This window comes from Ceratotherium simum, chromosome 1 (assembly GCF_057802395.1).
Source record: "Ceratotherium simum simum isolate JZ-2026a chromosome 1, ASM5780239v1, whole genome shotgun sequence".
Classification (NCBI taxonomy): domain Eukaryota; kingdom Metazoa; phylum Chordata; class Mammalia; order Perissodactyla; family Rhinocerotidae; genus Ceratotherium; species Ceratotherium simum.
In genome coordinates, this window is record NC_141900.1 from 19921461 (window position 1) to 19943598 (window position 22138).

Consider the following 22138-nt stretch of genomic DNA (forward strand, 5'->3'; position numbering starts at 1 on the left):
GAGTCAGGGACACATTGAGTGGGATGCCTGTAGCACCACAGTAAGGCCACCGAGACAGCAGGGAGAGCGTGCTGACGCTGCACACTCTGAGGAACGTTCCCTGGCCTGCCCGGGGAAGAAGGGGTTGCGCAATGCCGGACAGTTCTAAGGGCGTGTGTAGACCTTTCTGGTCTGATCATATGGAAGTCCTTGCCCAGCATGCATAGTTATGTTGCTGCTGAGAATTCACCTGCTCACCCGTCCACCCGCCCATCCGTCCATTCATTCATTCACTCATTCATTCATTGCAACAGTGCTGATGGAGCACTTGCTTAGCGCTGACAGGATCTTTCACATTCTTCAGGCTTGAGAGAAAGTAGATTGTCAAACACCATCATGGCCACGGTGATTTGGCAACATCTTTCTCTCATATTTGACCTCCTCCGTCCGATGTTCTCCAGGGCGTTGTGCTTCCGTATTCAAGGATTCCTCTGGATCCCACCCTAAAGATGGAAGCCACAGGCTCCACCAAATTGCAGGCAGAAAACTGAATCCTCAGAGAGAGCAGTCCTGGAAGAGCCGTTTCCTTCTCCGCGGGGCCTCTTTCCAGAGTTCCCTGGCGCCTCGTCCTAATGCTGCAGTTGGGGATGGGTGGGGGGCCTCCAAGGAGAGAAGAGGCTGCCTGAGGCCCCATTTTACACCTTGCTCCAAGCCCACGGGATGCAGGTCCCAGGCCTGCCTGCCTTCCAGCGCGGCTTTCAAAGAAGAGGGGCTAGTTCCTAAGTGCTGGGAAGCCCCAGCAACACTGAAGATGGTTTCCAGGGGAAACGGGGAGGGGAGCAAGATGAGACTAGGAAAGAGCCAGCTTGGAAACATTCACCTGGCTCCTGAGGTCAGTATCCTTTCCTGCAAAATCAGGAACAAATGGTGACCCTGAGGCCCCTGTGCTCCTCCCTGTCCCCAGAATAGCAGCAGCATCGACCCAGGCCCTGGTGTGGAGGTGGGAACTGTTTCCAGCACAAGTCAAAAGACAGAGTTTGCAGGAAGGCCCCAGAGTAGCCTGCCTCCTAGTGCTGGCCTTGGCTCCACAAGGGTAGGGGGCAGAGAGTTTGCTCCCAGGCACCCCCACCCTCCAGGAAGACCTCTCTCATCTGTGTGTTCTCCTGTGCCCATATCCTGCATTTATCTTCAGAACAAACTAGAGATTCCTTATCCCCTTCTCTGGATACGTGAGGGTCCCTGTACTCTCATCACTTCCTAACATGGAACAGAAGACCTCTTGAAGGGCAGCCACACCCCAAGTATAGCTCCTCTGAGTGAGAGCTGAAGTAGAGGGAAGTAAACAGGAAAAAGTCAGTCCTGAGGCTGGGCAACTTGACATCTGCATCATTTCCCAAGCCCCGACCCTCACTGCCCCAAGGCCTCCAGAGCCAGGCCAGCGGGAGCCAGCAGCCGCGAGCTAACTCGGAAATGCCTCTGCACAGAGTAAACCAGAGGCTGCAGACAGCAAGTGCAGGAGGATGCTGGCCTGTGAGGAGAGGGGTTTCCCACACTGCCTCCAGCCCAGAGCAGGAGACAGGAGGGGCTGGGCGGCCCTGAGAGGCAGTGGGCAGAGGCTGCAGAGGGACCCTCCGGCCCACGCGTGCAGGTGGCAAAGCCCTGTCCTCACACTGCCTACTTCAAGCCAGGACCTAAGTGTGAAATGACCACTTCTCATTACAAACCACCTCATCATTGCCAAAAAAAAAAAAGGAGGGAATACAGTTGGGGAAATTTATATTCTAAATAACATTCGCCTTTTATTCATGAACCCAGATCAGCCATTATCCAGTAGCCACGCATGGAGAAAAGGATCTGAAGACCTGCAAGTGATTAAAAATAGGTTGCTGGATGTTGCAATGGGGGAACCACAGGGAAGGGCCATAATTCAGATTGTGCCATCCTTCAAGGCTTCATTTTCCATAGTCTGGTTCTACCGGGGTTTTCTCTATAGCCCCGATGGTCACACTTTAATCGAGCCTCTGGAGCAATGCCAAGCCTGTTTCTCACGGTTTCTCTTTCCCTCTTCTCTCGTGTTTAGGAAGATCCCTCCGGCGGCAGATAGCCCCATGCCCTCGCCGGCAGCCCACATCACCACCCCTGTTCCAGCATCCGTTTTACAGCCTTTCAGCACCCCCAGTGCTGTGTATCTTCCTTCAGCTCCCATCAGCTCGAGACTCGCCTCTTCTTACATAATGACATCAGCCATGCTCTCAAACGCAGCTTTTGTGACATCGCCGGACCCGAGCGCCCTCATGTCACACACCACAGCTTTCCCTCATGTGGCTGCAACCCTCAGCATCATGGACTCAACCTTCAAGGCCCCATCCGCCGTGTCCCCAATACCAGCTGTCATCCCTTCCCCATCCCACAAGCCATCCAAAACCAAAACCAGCAAATCCTCAAAAGTCAAAGACCTGTCCGCCCGTAGCGACGAGTCTCCAAGTATCAAAAAGAGGAAGCCGCAGTCTTCGACTTCCTCCTCCTCCTCCTCCTCATTATCCTTGCAGACCTCCCTCGCATCCCCACTGTCAGGGCCCCACAAAAAGAACTGTGTTTTGAATGCCAGTTCAGCTTTGAACTCCTATCAGGCGGCCCCTCCCTATAACAGTCTGTCTGTGCACAACTCAAACAATGTGGGGGGCCCACTCAGTGCCAAACTGGAACCCTCGGGACGGACCTCGCTGCCCGGCGGCCCCGCGGACCTAGGGAGACACGTGGGCGCGGTGGGCGGCAGCAGTGACTCCTGTCCCCTCTCTGTGCCCTCCCTGGCAGGGGACCTCTCTCTGGCCTCACACAATGCCGTGTCTTCTCTGCCCCTGCCCCTCTCTTTTGACAAATCAGAAGGAAAAAAGCGTAAGAACTCGAGTTCTAGTAGCAAAGCCTGTAAAATCACTAAAATGCCTGGTATGAATAGCGTTCACAAAAAGAACCCGCCCAGCCTTCTCGCACCGGTGCCCGATCCCGTTAACAGCACCTCCTCTCGGCAGGTAAGGGACCTGGCCTTCCAGGGGCCTCCTGGCACTGCCTCCACCAGCTCCGGGGGGCTGGGGGAGCTGGGCAGCGCCCCGCTTAGCCAGGTGCTTCCGACAGGTAACCCAGCACCACTCCTGTTCTCGTTTCCCCACGGGCACTGTTCACCCTCTTCTCTAAGAGCAGTTTATGAACAAGTACTTTCACGGCTCTCGCTGCGTGCTAGGCACTGCTCTGAGCACTGTATGAATATTACATCTAATCCTCATGACAGCCCAGTGCAGTCAGTGCAGTTATCACCACTTCACATGAGGAAACCGAGGCCTGGAGAGATTCTGAGGACGATCTCATTAAAGAGTTCTGTTGCCAAGAAGTTTTATCCAACCTACTGGAATCCCCTTAGGAAGAGCCCGAGGCCTGGGCAGGTGAAATGATGACTTGGGTCCCACCTGGGGCGTGGTAGCTTGAGCTTCCGGCTCCCAGGTGACCGTCCTTCTCACTTTACCAGGCTGCCTGACCCCCACCTCCTCCTAGTATAACTCTTTCCTTCCCAAAGTAAAAGTGCAGCTCACACCAGCTGGCACAGGAGCATTCGGGCCATTGTACAATAGGAGGGTGTACGGTGCAGAGATCTGGGGAGGTGGGGCGTGCTCCAGGAGGAACACGTGTTTCTTTCCCTTGAGCTCTGGTCTTTCTCCTCAGGCTGAGGAAGCCACTCAGGAAAGCCCTCCATCCCCCGCCAGGCTCAGGTGCTGTTTGGGCGCAGAGGAGAGAGCAGAGGTGGCGAGGGGCCGGCCTGGGGTTCTCTGAGCCGAGTCTGGTGGGAGGGCGGCCGCAGGCCTGCCCGGGGCCCTACACCTGCCAGGGCGCCGCACACAGACTGTAGAGGCAGCCGCAGGTTTACAACCACAGAACTAAGTGGGCCGGACCCTGATCCTGGCCCATCTGGGAAAAAGGACTTTGGAGAGATGAGAGGCAGTTGTTTAAAAGGTGTTTTAATGTTTTGTGTCATCTTTATATGAGACTTGTTAAAACCTCACGAAGAGAACATCTTGAGGGGGCTTCACAAATCACAAGTAAACACATGAGAAACAGCAAGTTTGGATCTCAAGGGCCAGACAAGCTGCCAGCCAAGGCCAAGGTGAGAGAGGGGGAGACGCAGGTCCTCACAGAGCCTGGGGCGCTGCACACGGCTGCAGCCGAGGCAACGGGCCGCCCTTCTGACACCCCACTTCCAGGGGCATAGGGGAGGGGGGCCAGCACCCACAGGGCCCTACCCAGAGACTCAACTGCTGGTCCTGCCACCTCCAGGTCTCAGGGTGGAGGGCAGAACCAGGGCTCCCTAAACTTGAACGTGCACACGAATCGCCTGGGGGTCGCATTAAAATGCAGAGTCTGAGGGGGCAGGTCTGGGGTGGGGCCTGAGAGTGCATTTCTAACAGGCTCCCAGGCAGCGCTGCTGTGCCAGTTTGCAGGCCACACCCTAAGCAGCCAGGCCATAGTGTCACCCATTTTAGATAAAGCTCTAGCAGATAACACTTGCTTATGGGATGGGCTCTGTTCAAGCACTAAAGATGTATTAATTCATTTAATCATTACCTGTTATTACCCCCATTTTACAGATGAGTAAACTGAGGCACAGGAAGGTTAAGCAATGTGCCCAAAGTCACACAGCAAGTAAATAGTAGGACTGGGATTTACGCCCAGGCAATTTGGCTCTGGAGTCTGGGCTCTTAACCTCCATGGCTCTGTGTTGAGTAAATGTTCTGTTGACTTTTTGGTCTGTAGGGTGTATGAAATGTTTAGTAAACATGATGAATGAGTCAAAGCCAGTGGTGAAAGGAGCAGACAAACCTCCACCAGAGAGTCCTCATCAGGAGGGAAACCAAAAAAAGCTGACGGATGTAATGGCTGCCTTGGGTCTAGTCAGCATTAGTTCTCTAATGCAGGGGACACCTGGGTGCTTGTCACCAGGTTAAGAATAGGCTTGGTCCGGGGTCACCATCGGTGATTTCCAAGAGTTGGGGAAAGGCCTTTGGAATCCTTGTGGATTCTGTTAGGAGATTGGGAGAGGCACGGCGTAAGGGTGAGAAATTCGAAGTAAACCTGTGCTTTGGGGACCAGTTGGGGATCTATTTCATGGTATGTGGTAGGTGTAAGGCCAGAATTAGCCACAGAGGTATTAAATTGAACACAAGACAAGACTGCAAATGGAAGACAGACGTCTTTCTGCAAAGGCGAGTTAACGTAAGGGACAAGCTCTTTATAGGCTGCAGGCAGGAGCTGCCTGTGGGAGCAGTACCCACCTGAGGACAGTCACAGATGAAGGGGAGGAGCTGCACGGCCGCACCCACTGGCCCCCAGCGCTGCCCTCCTAGGACCCAGCTCAGCGAGGTGCACGCTGTGTCTCCTGGCTGGGGAAACTGACACAGAAAAAGACCCCGGCTTTTATCCCCAGCTGGTCCAAGGGAGTCTGGGCTAGGAACAAGGTGGGCCTGGGAGTGAGCTCAGAGGTGGATGAGTTTGTGTAACCCTTTGGCCCCAGGTGGAAAAGCTGGGCCTCTGTTGAAAGGCTCCCAGGAGGGGCCAGGCCTCTCCCAGGATGCCTTCATCCTCACCCCTGAAGGTTGCAGTCTACACTGGGGAGCAGAGTAAGAGTTCCCCTCCATTCTGCTTCCCCTCTGGGATGAGAGGGGCATCATCAAGGTACCCACTGAAACATTTTCATTTTCTCTGCCATTGAAGAGGGAGGAAAACGCAAGTTCCAAATTGACGTGAGGAAAATGAGCATGTCATCAGGCAGCGCTTCTCCTTTCCCCTGGCGATGCGTGGTGTCGGTGGGTCTTTCCCAAACTGGCTCGTGTATCTGAGTAGGGCTTCTCTGGTGTCTTTCAGGTTGGGAAAAATAGCAGCCTAGCTCTGCCACAATCCAGTCCTTCAAGCATATCCAGCCCAGGACACAGCCGACAGGTAAGTTACTGGGGGCAAAAAAAACATAGGGTCATTAGCAGGACAGAAAGAATGTGGGCTTTGGGGCGGACCCTGGTTCCAATCTCATCGCCAGTTAAGAGCGTGGCTGCCTGGTTCCAAAGCTAGGCCTTCTACTTATTTAGCTGTATGCCCTTGGGCAAGTTACTTAATTTCTCTGTGCTTCAGTTTCCTCACCTATAAGGTGGGGATCATAATGGCCCTGATCTCATATGGCTTTTGTGAGGATTAAATTAATTTATTCACTTAAAGCCTCTAGAAAATGCCTAACACACACACACACACACAAATATTAGCTGTTATTATTAGCAGCTGTATGATATTAGGCAGATTACTTCTCTGAGTCTCAGTTTTTTCTTCTGTTAAATGGCAGAATCGATGCCCACCTCTTAAGGTTATTGTGAAAATTAAATAAGATGAGGATGACTGGAGGGCCTTGCTTGTGGCGGATGTCAGTGCTCTCTCCAGGCCTCTGGTGGGCTGTAGATCCGTTCAGGATGTGGTTGCATGGTGGGAATCTTCAAACTAGATTTAGGAGTTTTCATAAACTTGAGGTGTGAGAGTATCAGTGTATCGACACGGTTTTCTCCAATAGAGTGTGTGTGCGTCCAGCAGAGACCAGGGAGGTGGGGGGCGGGGTTGTGTGTGTTATATACACAATTGGAGAAAATACATATATGGCTGTTATGTGATCTTAGATGTGCTGTAGGTTGTGTAGATACCAAATTGCAATGTGTTTGTCTGCATTTTGGTCTTTAGGGTTTCCCCACAAATCTTGGGTAGAGTCTGGGGCAAGATTATAGGGAAACAGTTTTGTATCCCCAGCCCGGACAGTGTCTCCACCATTTTGAGTCACTATGGCCCTTTTTGTGCCTGAGCACCTGCAGCCAATCCTCTGTGGGGGGTGGGGGCTCGTCCATGCTCTGGCAATCACCTCTGTTGCTGGCAGGCCTCCTGCACAGGGGCTGGCGTGCCCAGAGCCCACACTTCGCCCGTACCAGGCACTGGTGTCTTCATCCATAGCTCCAGGCACCAGATGCTGGCTGTCAGCCTTACAAACGTAATGATAATAACCATAGCTACCACTTGTTGAGCCCTTTCTCTGCGGGGTGGGTGCTATGCTAAGCCCTTTACATACATTACGTATGTTTAAACTTTTTTTTTTTTTTTTTTTAAAGATTTTATTTATTTTATTTTTTCCCCCCAAAGCCCCAGTAGATAGTTGTATGTCATAGCTGCACATCCTTCTAGTTGCTGTATGTGGGACTCGGCCTCAGGATGGACGGAGAAGTGGTGCCTCAATGCGCACCCGGGATCCGAACCCGGGCCACCAGCATTGCAGCGCGCGCACTTAACCACCAAGCCACAGGGCCGGCCCTGTTTAAACTTTTTAACAACCTGTAAGGAACAAAACAATTATCCTCATTTTATAGATGAAGATGCCTGGACTAAGAGGCTAAGTACCTTGAACCCAAAACCTCTGTTTCCAAAGCCTCTGTTTAACCCAATACTACACTTCTCAAATCATTTTCCATGCTATCTATAGATTAGGTAGGAAAAGATGAACTACTAGAGAAAAAAAAACGAAAACAGAGCAATTATTCCAGTCCTCTCTCCTGGAAAGGAACCCCATGAATGTCCATGGAATTCGTCCCTGCATGTTCCTCTACAGCTAGGATCTACATTTATGGAGTCCTTTACATCCATCACCTCATTTGCTTATTACAAGTGCCCTTTCCAAATGCAAGAGGTGGGATGGTACCCTTTTCATTATTATAGATGAGAAAACTGAGCCTCTGTTCTTGAATTCTCGTGGGTAATCCCAAAAGTATGATTTTGAAATAAGCTTTTCTTTTCTTTCCTAGAAGACCACAAACAGAATGGGCAGGATAAGGACTCTTCCGTAACAAGACAATGAAGCCACTTCTGAACCAATGCCTGGCCACCCGCTCCCACCCCGGGAGGCCGAGGGGTGGGGGGGGGCAGTAAGAGTCTCTTTCCTGTGGCTCTGGCCTTTATTCTTTTTTTTTAATTGACCAATTTTTAGTTTTGAAGAAAAAGGCAAAAGAACGTGGATTTGAGATTTATAGAAAACGATACCAGTGTTTGGTTTCCGTTCTTTCATTTGCCACGTGTACACCTTCTTCCAAGTTTGGGGTCACCCCTCTAGCTTCTCATTCTCCTGCCACACCTTCGTTGTGCTCCAGCCACAAAGCAGACACTGCAGAATGTCAGTCCTGGTTGGCGTCGTCTGAAACTCTGGAACTTCAGCACATGCAGTGCCCTTTCCTTGTCCTCTCCCACCCATCTCTTCCATCCCCTCTGACCTGCCACTCCCTGAGTCCCCACTGGCCATCAGAAGGAGCTGGCTCCCACAGGATCCCCTCTGGACGGTGTGCTGGAGGAGGGGGATTTGCTGGGAGGAGCCTGTGTTTGGGGAGCCGAGAGCAGAGAGCTGGAGGGTGGGCCGGATGCCCTCATCAGATTTCTGTGGTGCCGCACGGCGGGAGCCAGATGCTATGGGCAAAATTGAGAACAGCAGCCATTTAATGATGTGGTTGACCCAATACCGCTGTCCAGCTATGCAGCTCAGAGAGGATACACTGGGTCAGAGACGGGGGCTGGAACAGGCCCGGGAGGAGGTGGCAGGAAGCAGAGATGAGGGCGGGGGAAGATATCCCTTAAAAGATGTGGGAAGTGGGTGACTGTGGTAATTTGAGCTTGTTAGGAATCCATGCGCAAAATCCTTTCCAGGGCACCGTGCACAGGGACGCAAGGCAGGGCGAGCCAGAGAGGGAGGAATCCCAGGGAAAAGGGCACGAGACCCCAGGAAGCCACTCAGGAGGAGGCACAGTGCCCACAGCTGTGGAAGCTCTCAGGCTGCCCTCTTGGGCTAGGCAAGTGGAGAAACAGCAGAGGAGGAAGTAAGGGTCTAGGGGAAAGCTCCCATGGGGGCCTAAGTGTCAGACTTCTGGTGATGATACATACTAGCATTGCCCACCCACCTCCGTGCCCTGGGCCACAGGGCCCCATGGAATCGGCACCTCCGTAATGAGCTTGTGCTGGGTCATCAGAGGCCCCAGCTCAGATACAGCCACCGCAGGAAGGGGCGCTAGGGCCGAGCCACCGCTTAGCGGGGAAGAGCCATTTATTTGGAAGCGCCCGAATTGAGGAGCTGGAGGCCTGCAGCTCTGAAAGTGTTCACACTGGAGTTTTGACAGAAAGCAATACCCTAAGCTCTGATGGGGAATCAGTCAGGAAAGGAATTCACGATATAAAATAGGTGTTCTGTGCGATTCATCATGTGTCTTTGCATACGAGATAATGGCAGAGATCCTAGGAGGTTTTGCTTCATCCCTAAACCGAAAAGGAATGCCAGTTTTGCAGCTGGACACAAACCCTCGTCCCCACCCTAAAGTTTTCCTTTTCTTTCCCATCCGCCCCAACCCAAAGATCAGACTACTGTTAAGTTTCACCACACGATTGGATTTTGCAAAGACGGGAGGCAAACGGAGTGATTTGCATCAATGGAATTGCACTGACAGTGTTTCTTATAGGATACTAAAATTTTTAATATAAAATGAAGATTTTTTTAAAAATCAGGAGTTGATATTAGGTACCAGGACATTAGTTCAGATGATTTCATTTTTATTTCTGCAGTGTTAAAAGTGCACTTATATGCCGGTTTATTTACGTCTTGGGAAAAAGAGACTGCAAATTGAAGGGAAGATTGTTACTTTTTCTTTTTTTAAAAAAAAAGGTTAAGGCAGATTTTAAGACTTATAAATGTTTAAGAAATTATAAACAAGGTTAGACCCTTTGGAAAAAAGTTTAGAAGATATTCTTAAAAGTAAATTTTTATAGTGTTAATTTTGTAATAATTTATGTTTTACTATATTACAGAGCTAACTGACCAGAATAGTTTCAGAAACAATATGAAACTTAGGAAAGTTTAAGCAATGTTTATATTTTTAAAATGTTCTTTGAATTATGTTTTTATTGTACATTTCTTCAGACTGAAAAGTATGTACATATCTTTGTTACTTTTGCACAATTTTTGTCTTGTTTGGTTTTAGAAGTCTGTTGTTTTTTTATAATTTATTTTGAGTTGTAAAACTTGCAGGAGTAGAAACAAAACAAAAAAATCTCAGCAACAAAATAACCCTCTGATTTATAAACTTTTACACTCAAAGAGGGAAAAAATACAGGTTGAGAGATTAAGTGGCTGCTTCTGAGAAATAATGTCTCGACAGGGACTAAAGGAGCAATTCATGGGTTTAAACATGTTAGCTCTCTACATATTGAATTGCAAGCTGGAATAAAGAGGCTCCCCCACTGAATGCTGCTTACTTGGTGAAAGACTGGCTCTAACCAAGGTGAGGACATTTCTGGAAAACAGCAAAAAGGGAAAACCCACGGTGTCTCTTCCTTCACAATCCACCACAGGCTACGTTATATGATGTATTAAAAACTCACAAGTTGAAAAATGGAATGCAAATAAAAGGTTTCCTTTGGGTTTGTTTTCATGGAGTTCAACTGGACCAGCCTATAAAGCGTTTTTAGGGTGGTATCCTTTGGGTACTTCTGTTCCGCACACCCCACTCAGCCCTCTCTCCCAGCCCCTTGACTGCACACACCCCCATTTGCCTGACGATCTTGTGACTTGTCGCCAGCCAGAGAGGCTCGAAAGCTCTGGTGGTTAAGCATAACGCAATGCATAGACCTGTCAGCCATAAAAAAAGCGACCTGGATAACTTGTATGCCTTCTTTTGTATCAATGTACCAATTGTAAATAACGCTGATCAACCTTTGTAGAGAATAGTTTATACAGCAAATTCTATTATTGCTGATTCTCAGTGAACTCTTGTTTTAAAAAAGGAAAAAAAAGAAATTTTCTATTTACACCTTATATTTTGTTATGCTGTCGGCCCATGGCACTTTAACAAAACTCTGTGGGTTTTACGTAGCTGGTCAGTCATGGGGTATATTAAATAACTGTTGTTGCACAAACGAGAATTTGCACCTGCTCATTGTCCTTTCCTACTACCAATTTTAGAACCCTTTTCCAGAAAAATTTTGAAGAAAGCATGTCCAGACATTCGAAACAAATACCACACTTGTGGAGTGGGTTTCTTTTCTACGATCCATATTTTGTAACACTAAGTATTTCCCTTTGTCCAGCACCTTTATGTATTAGCACTATCAGATAGAATTCATTCCATGCCTGTGATATTGTAAGCAGAATCAATGTCTCAAGTAGGTGTAAATAGTAAATTCTATGGCTTACAGTTTTAAAGAGGAAAGAACAAACATGTATCTATCGATACTGCCGTGGTTCAGCACCAGGCCTGGAGACATTCTCCGGTGAGCGATTGTACTTTTTTTTTTTTTTTTGTAACATGGCTTTGTAAATAAAATAATTTATATGTTTGTAAAACAGTCTTCGGGTTTTCATAAAATGTAGATTTCTGTTCATTTGTTTTTCTTTTGGGTGAAAGCGTTCTCAGCAGACGAGCCTTCCTGCTAGAACACACGTTTGAGGTGTAGAAGAGAAGACAGTGAATTCATTCCACAAGTATTTATGGAGCATCCTGTCTGTGGCTGCCCCTGAGCCAGGCGCTCTGTGCTCAGTGATGAGAAATAGACACAGTCACAGCTGCTTTCTGGAAGCAATCCCATGGGGGAGACAATAAATAAATAAACACAATCAAATCTGTAATTACAGATTGTGGCAAATGCCATGGTGGAAAGAATTGAGTTCTATGACAGAGAAAATAACAGGAGAAATGGACATAAAACGAGTGAGGGGGTTGCTGTCAGGGAGTTCCCTCAGGAAGTGAGCTGAAGGCACAGAGTGTGAGGGACAGAATCCCAGGCAGAGATGGTCCCTTGGTAAGCTCTTGAAGCCTAAGATCCATTGTGGACAGCAGGGGGAGAGAGATGGACAGAAGGCATGGCAAGGTCACAAAAGGCCTCACAGAGTTTGGATTCTGTGCTCGATTCAGTGGGAATCCTTTGAAGGGCTTTAAGTAGGGGCATGGAATGATCAGATCTGTTACAAGATCACTCTAGCTGCTGTGTGCAGAATCACTTGGAACCTATTGCAAGAGACCAAGTGAGACATAACGTTAGTGTGGCCCCAGGATGATGATAGTAGATATAAAGAGAAGTGAATGGATTCAAGATATATATTACATATTAAATGGACAAGACTTGCTTAGGAATTGGACGTGAGAGTAAGGGAAAGCATGACTCCCAGGTTCCTGATAGAGCAATTGTATTGGGTAGAGATGCATTTCTTTAGATGTGGAAAACCAGAGGACTTCTTTTAGGAGGCAGACAGGAGGAGTGTTTCAAGAAGATCTGAAGTTCTGTTTTGTGAATGTATGTTCGCTCATGTGTGAGATTACTATGAAACACCTAGGCTGCTATGTCAGGAAGACGTATACACACGACTGAGCGAGCAGCAGGTCTAAGTTGGGGGCATCAATTTGGGAATCTGTAGTGTATGGATGATATTTAGAGCCACAGGTATGGATGTGATTACTTGAGAGAATGTAGGGAGAGAAGAGCAGACGTTTAGAGGGTAGATGGAAGCAGAGAGCTAGTAAAGAACCCTAAGATGAAGCATTCACAAAGAGAAGAGAGAACCCAACAGAAAGCGGCTCCCTGGAAGCCAGGCTGTGAGATGTTTCAAGGAAGGAACAGTCAACTGAGTCAAATACTGCTGCAGGTGGAAGATAGAAATGGTATCGTGTCTGGGATTTTGCGACATGGTCATTGGTGACTGTTTTCTAGGATTGCCAGAACAAATTACAACAACTTGGTGGCTTCAAACAACATAAATTCCTTCTGTCAGCATTCTGTAGACCAGAAGTCCAAAATCAAGCATGGCTACATTCTCCCTGAAGGCTCTAGAGGAGAATCTTTCCTTGCCTCTTCCAGTTTCTAATGACAAGGAATGCAGTCGTTGGCATTCCTTGGCTTATGGATGCATCACTCCCATCTCTTCCTCCATCTTCACACGGCCATTTCTCCTGTGTCTCAAATCTCCTGCCACCTTTCTCTTATAAGGACATCTGTCACTGGACTTAGGGCCCACTCTAAATCCTGGATGATCTCATCTCAAGATCCTTAACTAATTACATCTTTTTTCCAAGTAAGTTCACACTTATAGGTTCTGGGGGTTAGGACTTGGACATATCATTTGGGGGGGTTACTATTCAACCCACTACAGTGACCTCAGCAAAGCAGGTGTGATGACGTGGCAGGGGCCAAAGCCAGAGGGGAGTGGTGTGAAGGAAACTCAGTTGTGTACACAAGTCTTAAGGACATTAGAAGGCACAAGGAAATGTTTGGATTTTGTTTATTTTTGTTTTTCAAGGGAGAAGAGACCAGATTATAATTCATATGCTGGTGAGACTAGGACAATAGGGGAGGGAGAGGTTGAAGAAGCAGTGATAAAAAAAAAGAAGGGAAGTGTTTGAGAAGGCGTGAGGGAGGTGAACCCGAACACATGCGGAGGTATTGATCTTTGTAGTGTTAAAAGATAAACTGAGGCATATTAAAAATTTTAAGAGTTTGAGCAAAAATGGATTCGAATCAGGCAGCACCAAACCGGAAGTAGTTAGAAGCACTCCACCGACAGGAGCTCGCGGAGACTTTTATGGAGAAAAGGCAGAAGCAAAGTAAGGAAACTATTGATTGGCTATAGCTTAACGCCTAGTTGGCTGTTTGTGATTGGTTGTCTTTAGCATTCTGATTTCGTTTCCTTGAGGCATTTACAGGCTTCGATTTTGGTGTGCTTAAGGAGGCCGCCAGGGCATCAGAGCCACCTCAGTCTAACGGCCTCCTTGCTTAATTAACTTAAAAGTAGGAAGAGGGACACGTCCTCCAGGGAGATGGGGAAGAAATCAGCTTGTAGATTCACTGTTGGGAAGATGTGTGAATTCCCATCAGATGGCTTCCATTTTCTCAGTGACTATGGGTCAAGTTGAATGTAGGTGAGAGCTTGGGAGGAGTTTGAGAACAGTAAAGAAAGAATTACTGTAAAGAAGGAAACTGGATTGCCCCACAGTGTTGAGAGCACATTTGAGATTCGTGATCAAAGCAAGGTCCTGGCAGAAGACAGTCTTAGAGAGTGGTATGAGCACACCAGGGGCAGAGCAAGGCCACTTGCAGCCAAGGCTCTCAGACCAACTGAGGCATATTTCTCAGCATTTAGCCTCAGGCCCTAGTGAATATTTTCACTATTGTGCAGAAGAAAAAATCAGAGCCAGCAGATTTGAAGCTTGGCACATAGTAAGCACATTGCAAATAAATGTTTGTACAATTGGATTATCCACGGTCACAAAACATCAATGTGGCGTTTAGGCACCAAGGATGTGGTTTATCCATTGGTTCTGAGCTTTGTCCATGACTGGCCGCTCGTCATTGCGCTAGCCTGGGTGACTTCTGACTCCATTTTGAAAGGAGCCCATACACTGTGTTTTCCAAACCTGGAACTCTGAGAAGCCTCCAAAATTAGTCATAGGCTTGGAGAATCAATGTGAAAACCAGAAATGATCTTAAAGACCCTCTTCCACAGGTGAGGAAACTGAGACACAGAGAGGTCAAATGAGGGACAAAGACTGCATAGCTGGCTGACGGACAAGCCTGTTCTCCCTTCAATCTAGCACTCTTTCCATTGTATCTCACTGCCTCCTGTAGAAATAAAACTCCACCTGCAGATTTTTCTTGCTAAGCCACTGTGGATTTTTCCATAAAAGTATTTTAAAATTCTGTGTCTCCTAGTTGATTTACTCAGGTCTCTGGAATTTATTTTACTACACTTAAATATTTTTCTCCCTTTTGATTTTTCCCATTAGGCAATAACTACTTGCCTAACGGATTATTTCTTGCTTTCTGACCTGGGTGGGGCTCTTCCAGAGCAGCAGGTTTTAGATTTCCATGTTTCTGTGCAAAGTTCCCAGGAGTGTATTTTAATATGTTTATTTTCTATTTATTACATCTTCATAAGCCATTCAACTAGAAAAGTAAGTGAGGAATGTGCAAAAAAGCTGAATGCCTCAAAAACCAAATCAGACCCACACAAGCCTGAGTCATTGCAGAATCACTGTGGGAAGCTTGCCAACAGCTTGAAGGTGTTGCATTTATTGTGACAATTCAAAACACAAATCTGATCTAAGGTCATTAACATTGGAAAGGTTCTCTCAATTTAAGAAATTTGGGGGGTCTGGCCCCATGACATAGTGGTTAAGTTCCTTCAGCATGCCCCACTTGGCGGCCCAGAGTTTTCGAGTTCAGATTCCTGGCGCAGACCTACACCTCTCGTCAGCCATGCTGTGGCGGCAACCCACATACAAAGTAGAGGAAGATTGGCACAGATGTTAGCTCAGGGCTAATCTTCCTCAAGCAAAAAAAAGAGGAAAATTGGCAACAGATGTTAGCTCAGGGCAAATCTTCCTCAGCAAAAAAGGGAAAAAAAAAAGAAATTTTGGAACTTTTCTGAGTTTCCCCTTCAAATATTTAAGTAAATTTTTAATCAAAGCAAACATCATCATCACAAAAGCCTTTGCTTCCTCTGCAACCTGAGCAAGTACTACAGAAGCTGCTATTAAAATAGGAGCTTGTGCTGTCTGTATTAGGATTTTCGTTTTCTCTCTACTCACTCCACTTCCCTATCTGATTTCCTAGCCAGTCTTAACACTAAACCCCGCCCCCCAATCTCCCTCATGTTCCTGTATAATCCAGACACAGTGCTGGGGGCTGGCAGGGAGAGAGGGTAACAATTCTGGCACATCATTGGAATAGGGCAAAGACAGAGCCCCATAGAAGTGAAGAAAATGAGAGGAAAAACATGACCTGGGGTCTTTTCTTTCAGAAAGAATCAGATGCAGGTTTTTGTTTTTGTTTGCAATTTTTACAAGTCTTTTGGTTCTGTCAAACTCAATAAACTGAGAAACATTTGATAAGGACTGGACGCACAGCACTGAGGAGAGGACTGCCTTCCTCTGCTGGAGGACAGAGCCAAAGAGGGCGCCTCCAGGCCGGCACTCACCTTCAAACACTTGGAGAACATTTCTGCCAGGTCCACGCTGAGCCCAGCATTGCTCAACATTTTAATTAATGAATTGGCATTCAAAGTAACCTTGGTGAATTAAAGCCATGAATACAAACAGACAGATTTATAGACTAGCTGTTACCTTTGGGGGGCAAAGGGAGGTTTCTGGTGCTGGAAATGTTCTGTATCTTGACCTGGGAGCTTGTTAAATGAATATAATCATTGGTGAAATATTTATCAGGTTATATACTTAAGATTCATTCATTTCACTGTGCACTTTGAAATTTAAGAGTTTACACACAGACACAAAAGGTAAATGGCAGACTTGGAGCGATAATTGTCTTAGCAGAAAGAAGAAAGTTACAAAGTGGTTTGAGAGGAATACTAACGAAAAGCCCATTTTCTCCCCAAATCCCCAAGAGGCAGTAGGGACCACAGAGGAGGGGGTGCAGCCGTGGGTTGAAAATGGGGCAGGGGGGTTTGAAATTCTCACATGAGGTTATTGGACCCCCAGAGCCCCCTTTACCTCCCACGTGCAGCCAAGTGGCTGCTCTCCCCCAGCAGGGGACTGAAGGGTTATTTTCTGGAAAAATTGAATGGAACATTAAGATTCAAGGCCACCAGGCCCAGCAGAGAGAGTTACCTTGGGGTGGGATGAGGTACGAGATTGTCTCTCTTTTCATCATCAACTATAGAATTTTAATTTGTTACGATTGGTGTGTGTTGCTTTGATATTTTTAAAATTTAGGTAAGTGTAATATCAGGAGCCTAAATAATGCTGAACCACAGGAACCATCAGGTGATCTCACATTTGTGTTTACCAGAGTACAGTGTTCAGCTCTGGGCTCGGCGGCTTTAACGGCTGGATACAGGACCAGAGGAAAACTAAAAGTGATCAAACATAATTGATTACAACGAATAGTTGTGGAATCCACTTTCCTGGAGGTGGTTAGAAATGGAACACTTGGGACGGCTTTAAGAGCCATCCTTCTCCACAGGGGGCTTCCGCAAGGGAGATTTTGTGCTGGTAAAGCTCGGTGCAGCTCACCATCCAGTATGCACTGACATCTGAGGCTTTTTCACTCAAAACCATGTATAGTTCACGTTTTCTTGGACTTTGCATTTATCTTTAGAGATCCTCTTAAAGTTCCAAGGGGCTGTCTTGTTCAATGCTGTACGGTTCCTAAAATAGTGGCAGGCATACAGTTGGCATACAATGTTTGTTGAATTAAAAAATAAAAGAGTCAGTGGTGTGCTGGTAAATGTCAAACATCCGGCTTTGGGGGTGAAAAGGGAAGAATTTGCTGGCTTCTGTGATGTTAATACACCCATCCGGCTGACCAGTTTCAAGCTACCATTATGACCTCGTTGACCACAGAGGAGGGAGAGAGGTACACAATTGACTCTTGTGAGCCTGCGCAAGCCAGTTCCAGAGCACCAATTTTGGCCAATGCCACAGACGTGCTTATGACCAGCAATATTGTATTAATTCATGTTAAACTACATGAAATAATGTAATCTATTAGTAAGACCAAAAAGGAGAACTTTGCTATCGTTTGGAAATGACCCACATTCAAACCAACAATTTTTTATCTCTTTTTATTTTTCTTTTAAACTTATTTCTGCTTGAAAAGGGCATTGGGACAAAGCAGATGTCTTAGTTTCAAAAATAATGTACAAATAATTCTCTGTTTTTCTTGTATAAGCAATCCCCACTCTGTGGGCTGTGCTCCAAATGTTTCATTTGGAACCTAATATATTCTTCCATTTAAATGCAATATCAAGGGTGATTAGGTTGCAGGACAACCCACAGAAGCCCATAGACCCCACGATGCACCTGAAGTCTGATATCAACGCAGTAGCATTATTTTGGGAACTGCATTCTCAGTTTCAGCCAGGGAAGATGGGATTGTATGCCACCTAGCCACCACCCCAGCCATGAGAGACCACACCCTTTGGCCCCACTATCTGCCAACTGCCAGGAGAGTAAAGACTTCTTGTCTGCACCCAGAGTGGACTCCTAGCTCTAAGCCATATCTGCACTGCCCTAACATCAAGAAAATGGCTAAAAGGACAGGGATTCCCCTGGTGATGGTAGCAGTGGTACTGGTGGTGATGGTGGCGGTAAGTAGTACTAGTGTTAAACCAACGACGTTATTGATTATGTGTTTCACATCTTTTCCAATTTAATCCTCGCAATAAATCTATGAGGTCTGTAAAATTATTACCCCCATTTGACAGATGAGAAAACCAAATTCAGAGAAGTTGAGTAATTTGGTCAAGATCACACAGCTAGCAAGTGGGGAAGCCTCTTGGAACAGGGTCTTTGACTGCCTGCGGAAATTGTGTAAATAGGAGATCGTCTGGGGTCATCTCACACACAAAGAATTTAGAAGCTCAAAGAATGTTGTTGTTCATAAATTTTGTTCTGGGCTTCAATTTGATGGACCTAATTAAAGCTTCAACAGACCTAGTTGGTGTGATGGGAGCTAAATTTAGGCTCAGTTTACGATATTCTGAAATACCGAGGTAGCCTCAAAAGAGAAACAGAACAGAAGAAAAAGGAGTTCCTGTAAAAACTGCTGAAATCCGAATGAGGTCTATTCCTGAGTTAGTGGTATTGTACCAACCTTGATCTCCTAGGCTGACGGTGACAATGTTTGTGGTTATGTAAGATGTTATCCTTGGGAGAAGTCAAAGGAAAGCTACATGGGAACTCTTTGTACTATTTCGCAACTTCTTATGAGTCTTAAACTAGTTCAGAATTTCAAAAAAATGATAATTCTAATGAAGTACTGTAAAGGGGATACCAGAGCACCAGATCCTTCATCCCAAACTTCTCCTGCTATCCTTTGTACTATGGCCACTTGCTTGATATTTTCTACGCTTTCCTGTTTTGCAAAATGGATTTAAATTCATGTTTAAAAATGTTTTTAGCATTTTTGCTTTTTGAGCTCAATGAAGAAGGAGGAGAGGCTGCACACAGCTTCTGAGTGGATGCGGCAGAGCCTCAGATGATTGATGCTACCATTTCACAAAGACTGAGGTGGAACTTCTGAGACTTGAGTTCCACAGAACCCTGTGTACCTGTTAAGTCACAGCTGCGAAGCGAAAACAGGCTTCTGGGTTAGCCTGCCTAACACAAAGACTAATATGGTGTCACCACTAGACTGTGTTCTGGTTTTTTAAAAAAACTCTAAAAATGCAGCTCACCAATAAAACAACTTGGTGAAAATAAAATTATCAGGTTCCAAACTTGTTTCTGCCTTACAATTTGCACAAGAACATTAAGTGTACGGTAAATATACCTTTAGTTCCTCTGACATTGCCACATAGAACCATGATTATAGTTTTTAAAGCTGCAACACAAAATCTGAAAACTTACACAAAAAAATCTTTCAATAGGAAACCAAGTAGGACAGCCTGTGGACACAGGTTATAGAGACTATACTTAGTCATGATTTCCCCTTCCTCACATTTTAAAAAGGCTATTAAGATGATAATAACAGGGCCGGCCCTGTGGCTTGGTGGTTAAGTGCGCGCGCTGCGATGCTGGTGGCCCGGGTTCGGATCCCGGGTGCGCATCGAGGCACCACTTCTCCGTTCATCCTGAGGCCGAGTCCCGCATACAGCAACTAGAAGGATGTGCAGCTACGACATACAACTATCCACTGGAGCTTTGGGGGGAAAAAATAAAATAAATAAAATCTTTAAAAAAAAAAAAAAAAAAGATGATAATAACAAACACTTCTGTAGCACTTAGAACATGCTGGCATCATTTTTTTAAAGAGCTTTACATATATGAACTCATTCATCCTCAAGACATCTCCTGTGAGGTACATATATTATCCATGAGGAAACTGAAGCAGAGAAGTTAGGTGTTTTGCCCAAGATCACACAGTTATTAATGGTCAGAGTAAAACTGGGTTTCCTTTTTTGTGTGTGTGTGTGAGAAAGATCAGCCCTGAGCTAACATCTGCCAATCTTCTTCTTTTTTTTTGCTGAGGAATACTGGCCCTGGGCTAACATCCATGCCCATGTTCCTCTACTTTATATGGGACGCCGCCTCAGCATGGCTTGCTAAGCTATTGTCGGTGCGTGCCCAGGATCCGAACCGGCGAACCCCGGGCCGCCACAGCAGAGCGTGCACACTTAACCGCTTGCGCCACCAGGCCGGCCCCCAAACGGGGTTTTCAAGTGAGGTGGTCTGGCTCCAGAGGCCACTGCAATACGCTGCCTCACCATATATTTTCTCAGAAAAATTGTGCTTTATTTTTTTTCTCCCTCTTTTTTTTTTTTCTTTTGCTGAGGAAGATTCACCCTGAGCTAACATCTGTTGCCAATCCTCTTTTTGCTTGAGGAAAACTCCCCCTGAGCTAACATCTGTGCCAATCTTCCTCTATTTTGTATGTGGGTCACTGCCACAGCATGGCCGCTGACAAGTGGTGTATGTCCATGCCCAGCTGAACTTAACCACTAGGCTATGGGGCCGGCCCCTTCTCTCCTTCTTAACAGCAACCAAAACTCCTAGCTGAGGCATCTCTGAGTTGTCCCTGGTCAAAACATAAAATGGAGAGAAGGAATCAGCCCACAGTCTGTTCTGGCAACTCATGTCCCCCCACTTTCCTTTTTATACATGCCCACCCCCAAACACACACCCCAACCCTGAGCTATAACTCCAGGGTCCAGGGGCAGATTGACAAGTCTATCCCACACCGAAGCCCGGGCTCTTTGTGCTGGTGGTCCACAGATAGAGTGACCAAGTGTTAAGTTGACCTGGGACTTTCCCAGTTTTATTGTTGAAAGTTTCACGTCACTGGAAGCCCACACAGTCCTGGGCAAACCAGGACAGTTGGTCACTCTGTGCTCAAAACCATCCAGGAAGCTGTTAAAAAGTTGTGATGCCTGACACAGCCCCAATCCCTGTCCCCCGCCCCCAGAGCAATTATATCAGACTTGCTGGGGGGAGACGGGGCAGACACTGTATTTTTAAAAGGCTCCGCAGGAGACTCCAGTGCGTGTCCTGGGTTGAGACGTCTGTGGGACTATACCGAGCATGAGCTGGGAGCTCCTAGACTCCAGGGACTCCTAGTCAACATTTCCCAGACCTTCAGCTCAACCTGCACACATTGCCGTTAACGCAGGGTCTCAGTCCTGGCTGTCCACTAGGATCGCCTGGGAAGCCTTTAATCACTGCCAGTTCAGGGATGTAAAATGATACAGCCACTTTAGAAAACAGTTTGGCAGTTTCTTTTTTTTTTTTTTTCCCCCAAAGCCCCAGTAGATAGTTGTATGTCATAGCTGCACATCCTTCTAGTTGCTGTATGTGGGATGCGGCCTCAGCATGGCCAGAGAAGCAGCGCATCGGTGCGCGCCCGGGATCCGAACCCGGGCCACCAGCAGCGAAGCGCACACACTTAACTGCTAAGCCACGGGGCCGGCCCTGGCAGTTTCCTAAAAAGTTAAACGGGCGGCCCCGTGGCCTGGTGGTAAAGTCCAGCGCCCTGCACTTCAGTGGCCCGGGGTTCGTGGGTTCGGATCCCAGGCACAGACTTACACCACTCATTGGCGGCCATGCTGTGGCAGTGACCCACATACAAAAAAGAGAAAGACTGGCACAGATGTTAGCTCAGGGAGAATCTTCCTCACCAAAAAAAAAAAAAAAAATGTTACACATGTTAAACATACACCTACCGTATGATCCAGTCATCCCACTCCTAGGTATTTACCCAAGAGAAATGAAATCATATGTCCACACAAAGATCTGTGCATGAATGTTCATAGCAGCTTTATTTGCAATAAAACAACTGAAAACAACCCAAATGTCCATAAACGGATGAATGGATAAACAAATTGTGGTCTATCCATACCATAGACTCTTGCTCAGCAGTAAAAAGGGAGTGAACTATCGATACATGCAATAACATGAGTGAATCTCAAAAAATAATTATATTCAGTGAAAGACACCAGGCAAAAAAACATAGTACATACTGTATGGTGCCATTTATATAAAATTCTAGAAAATGTAAATTAATCTATAGTTACAGATAGCAGGTCTGTAGTGGCCTGGTGATGGGGGGACGGGGTTAAAGAGAG

The 22138-nt window shown here is 46.7% G+C and overlaps 1 protein-coding gene across 3 annotated transcripts in view; it reads left to right on the forward strand.

Moving 5' to 3' along the window:
- Window positions 1-11416, forward strand: part of ATXN7L1 (ataxin 7 like 1) — a 224907-nt gene extending 213491 nt beyond the window's left edge. For 2 of the 3 annotated variants that reach the window (XM_087439365.1, XM_087439407.1), the window contains 3 exons: window positions 2060-3008; window positions 5887-5961; window positions 7845-11416. In XM_087439365.1, coding sequence (XP_087295491.1) covers window positions 2060-3008; window positions 5887-5961; window positions 7845-7886 — 1066 coding nt within the window. In that variant the 3' untranslated portion in view covers window positions 7887-11416. The remainder of the gene's footprint in view (window positions 1-2059; window positions 3009-5886; window positions 5962-7844) is intronic. The other variant, XM_087439422.1, reaches the window with a different exon arrangement.
- Window positions 11417-22138: the final 10722 nt, after the last annotated feature.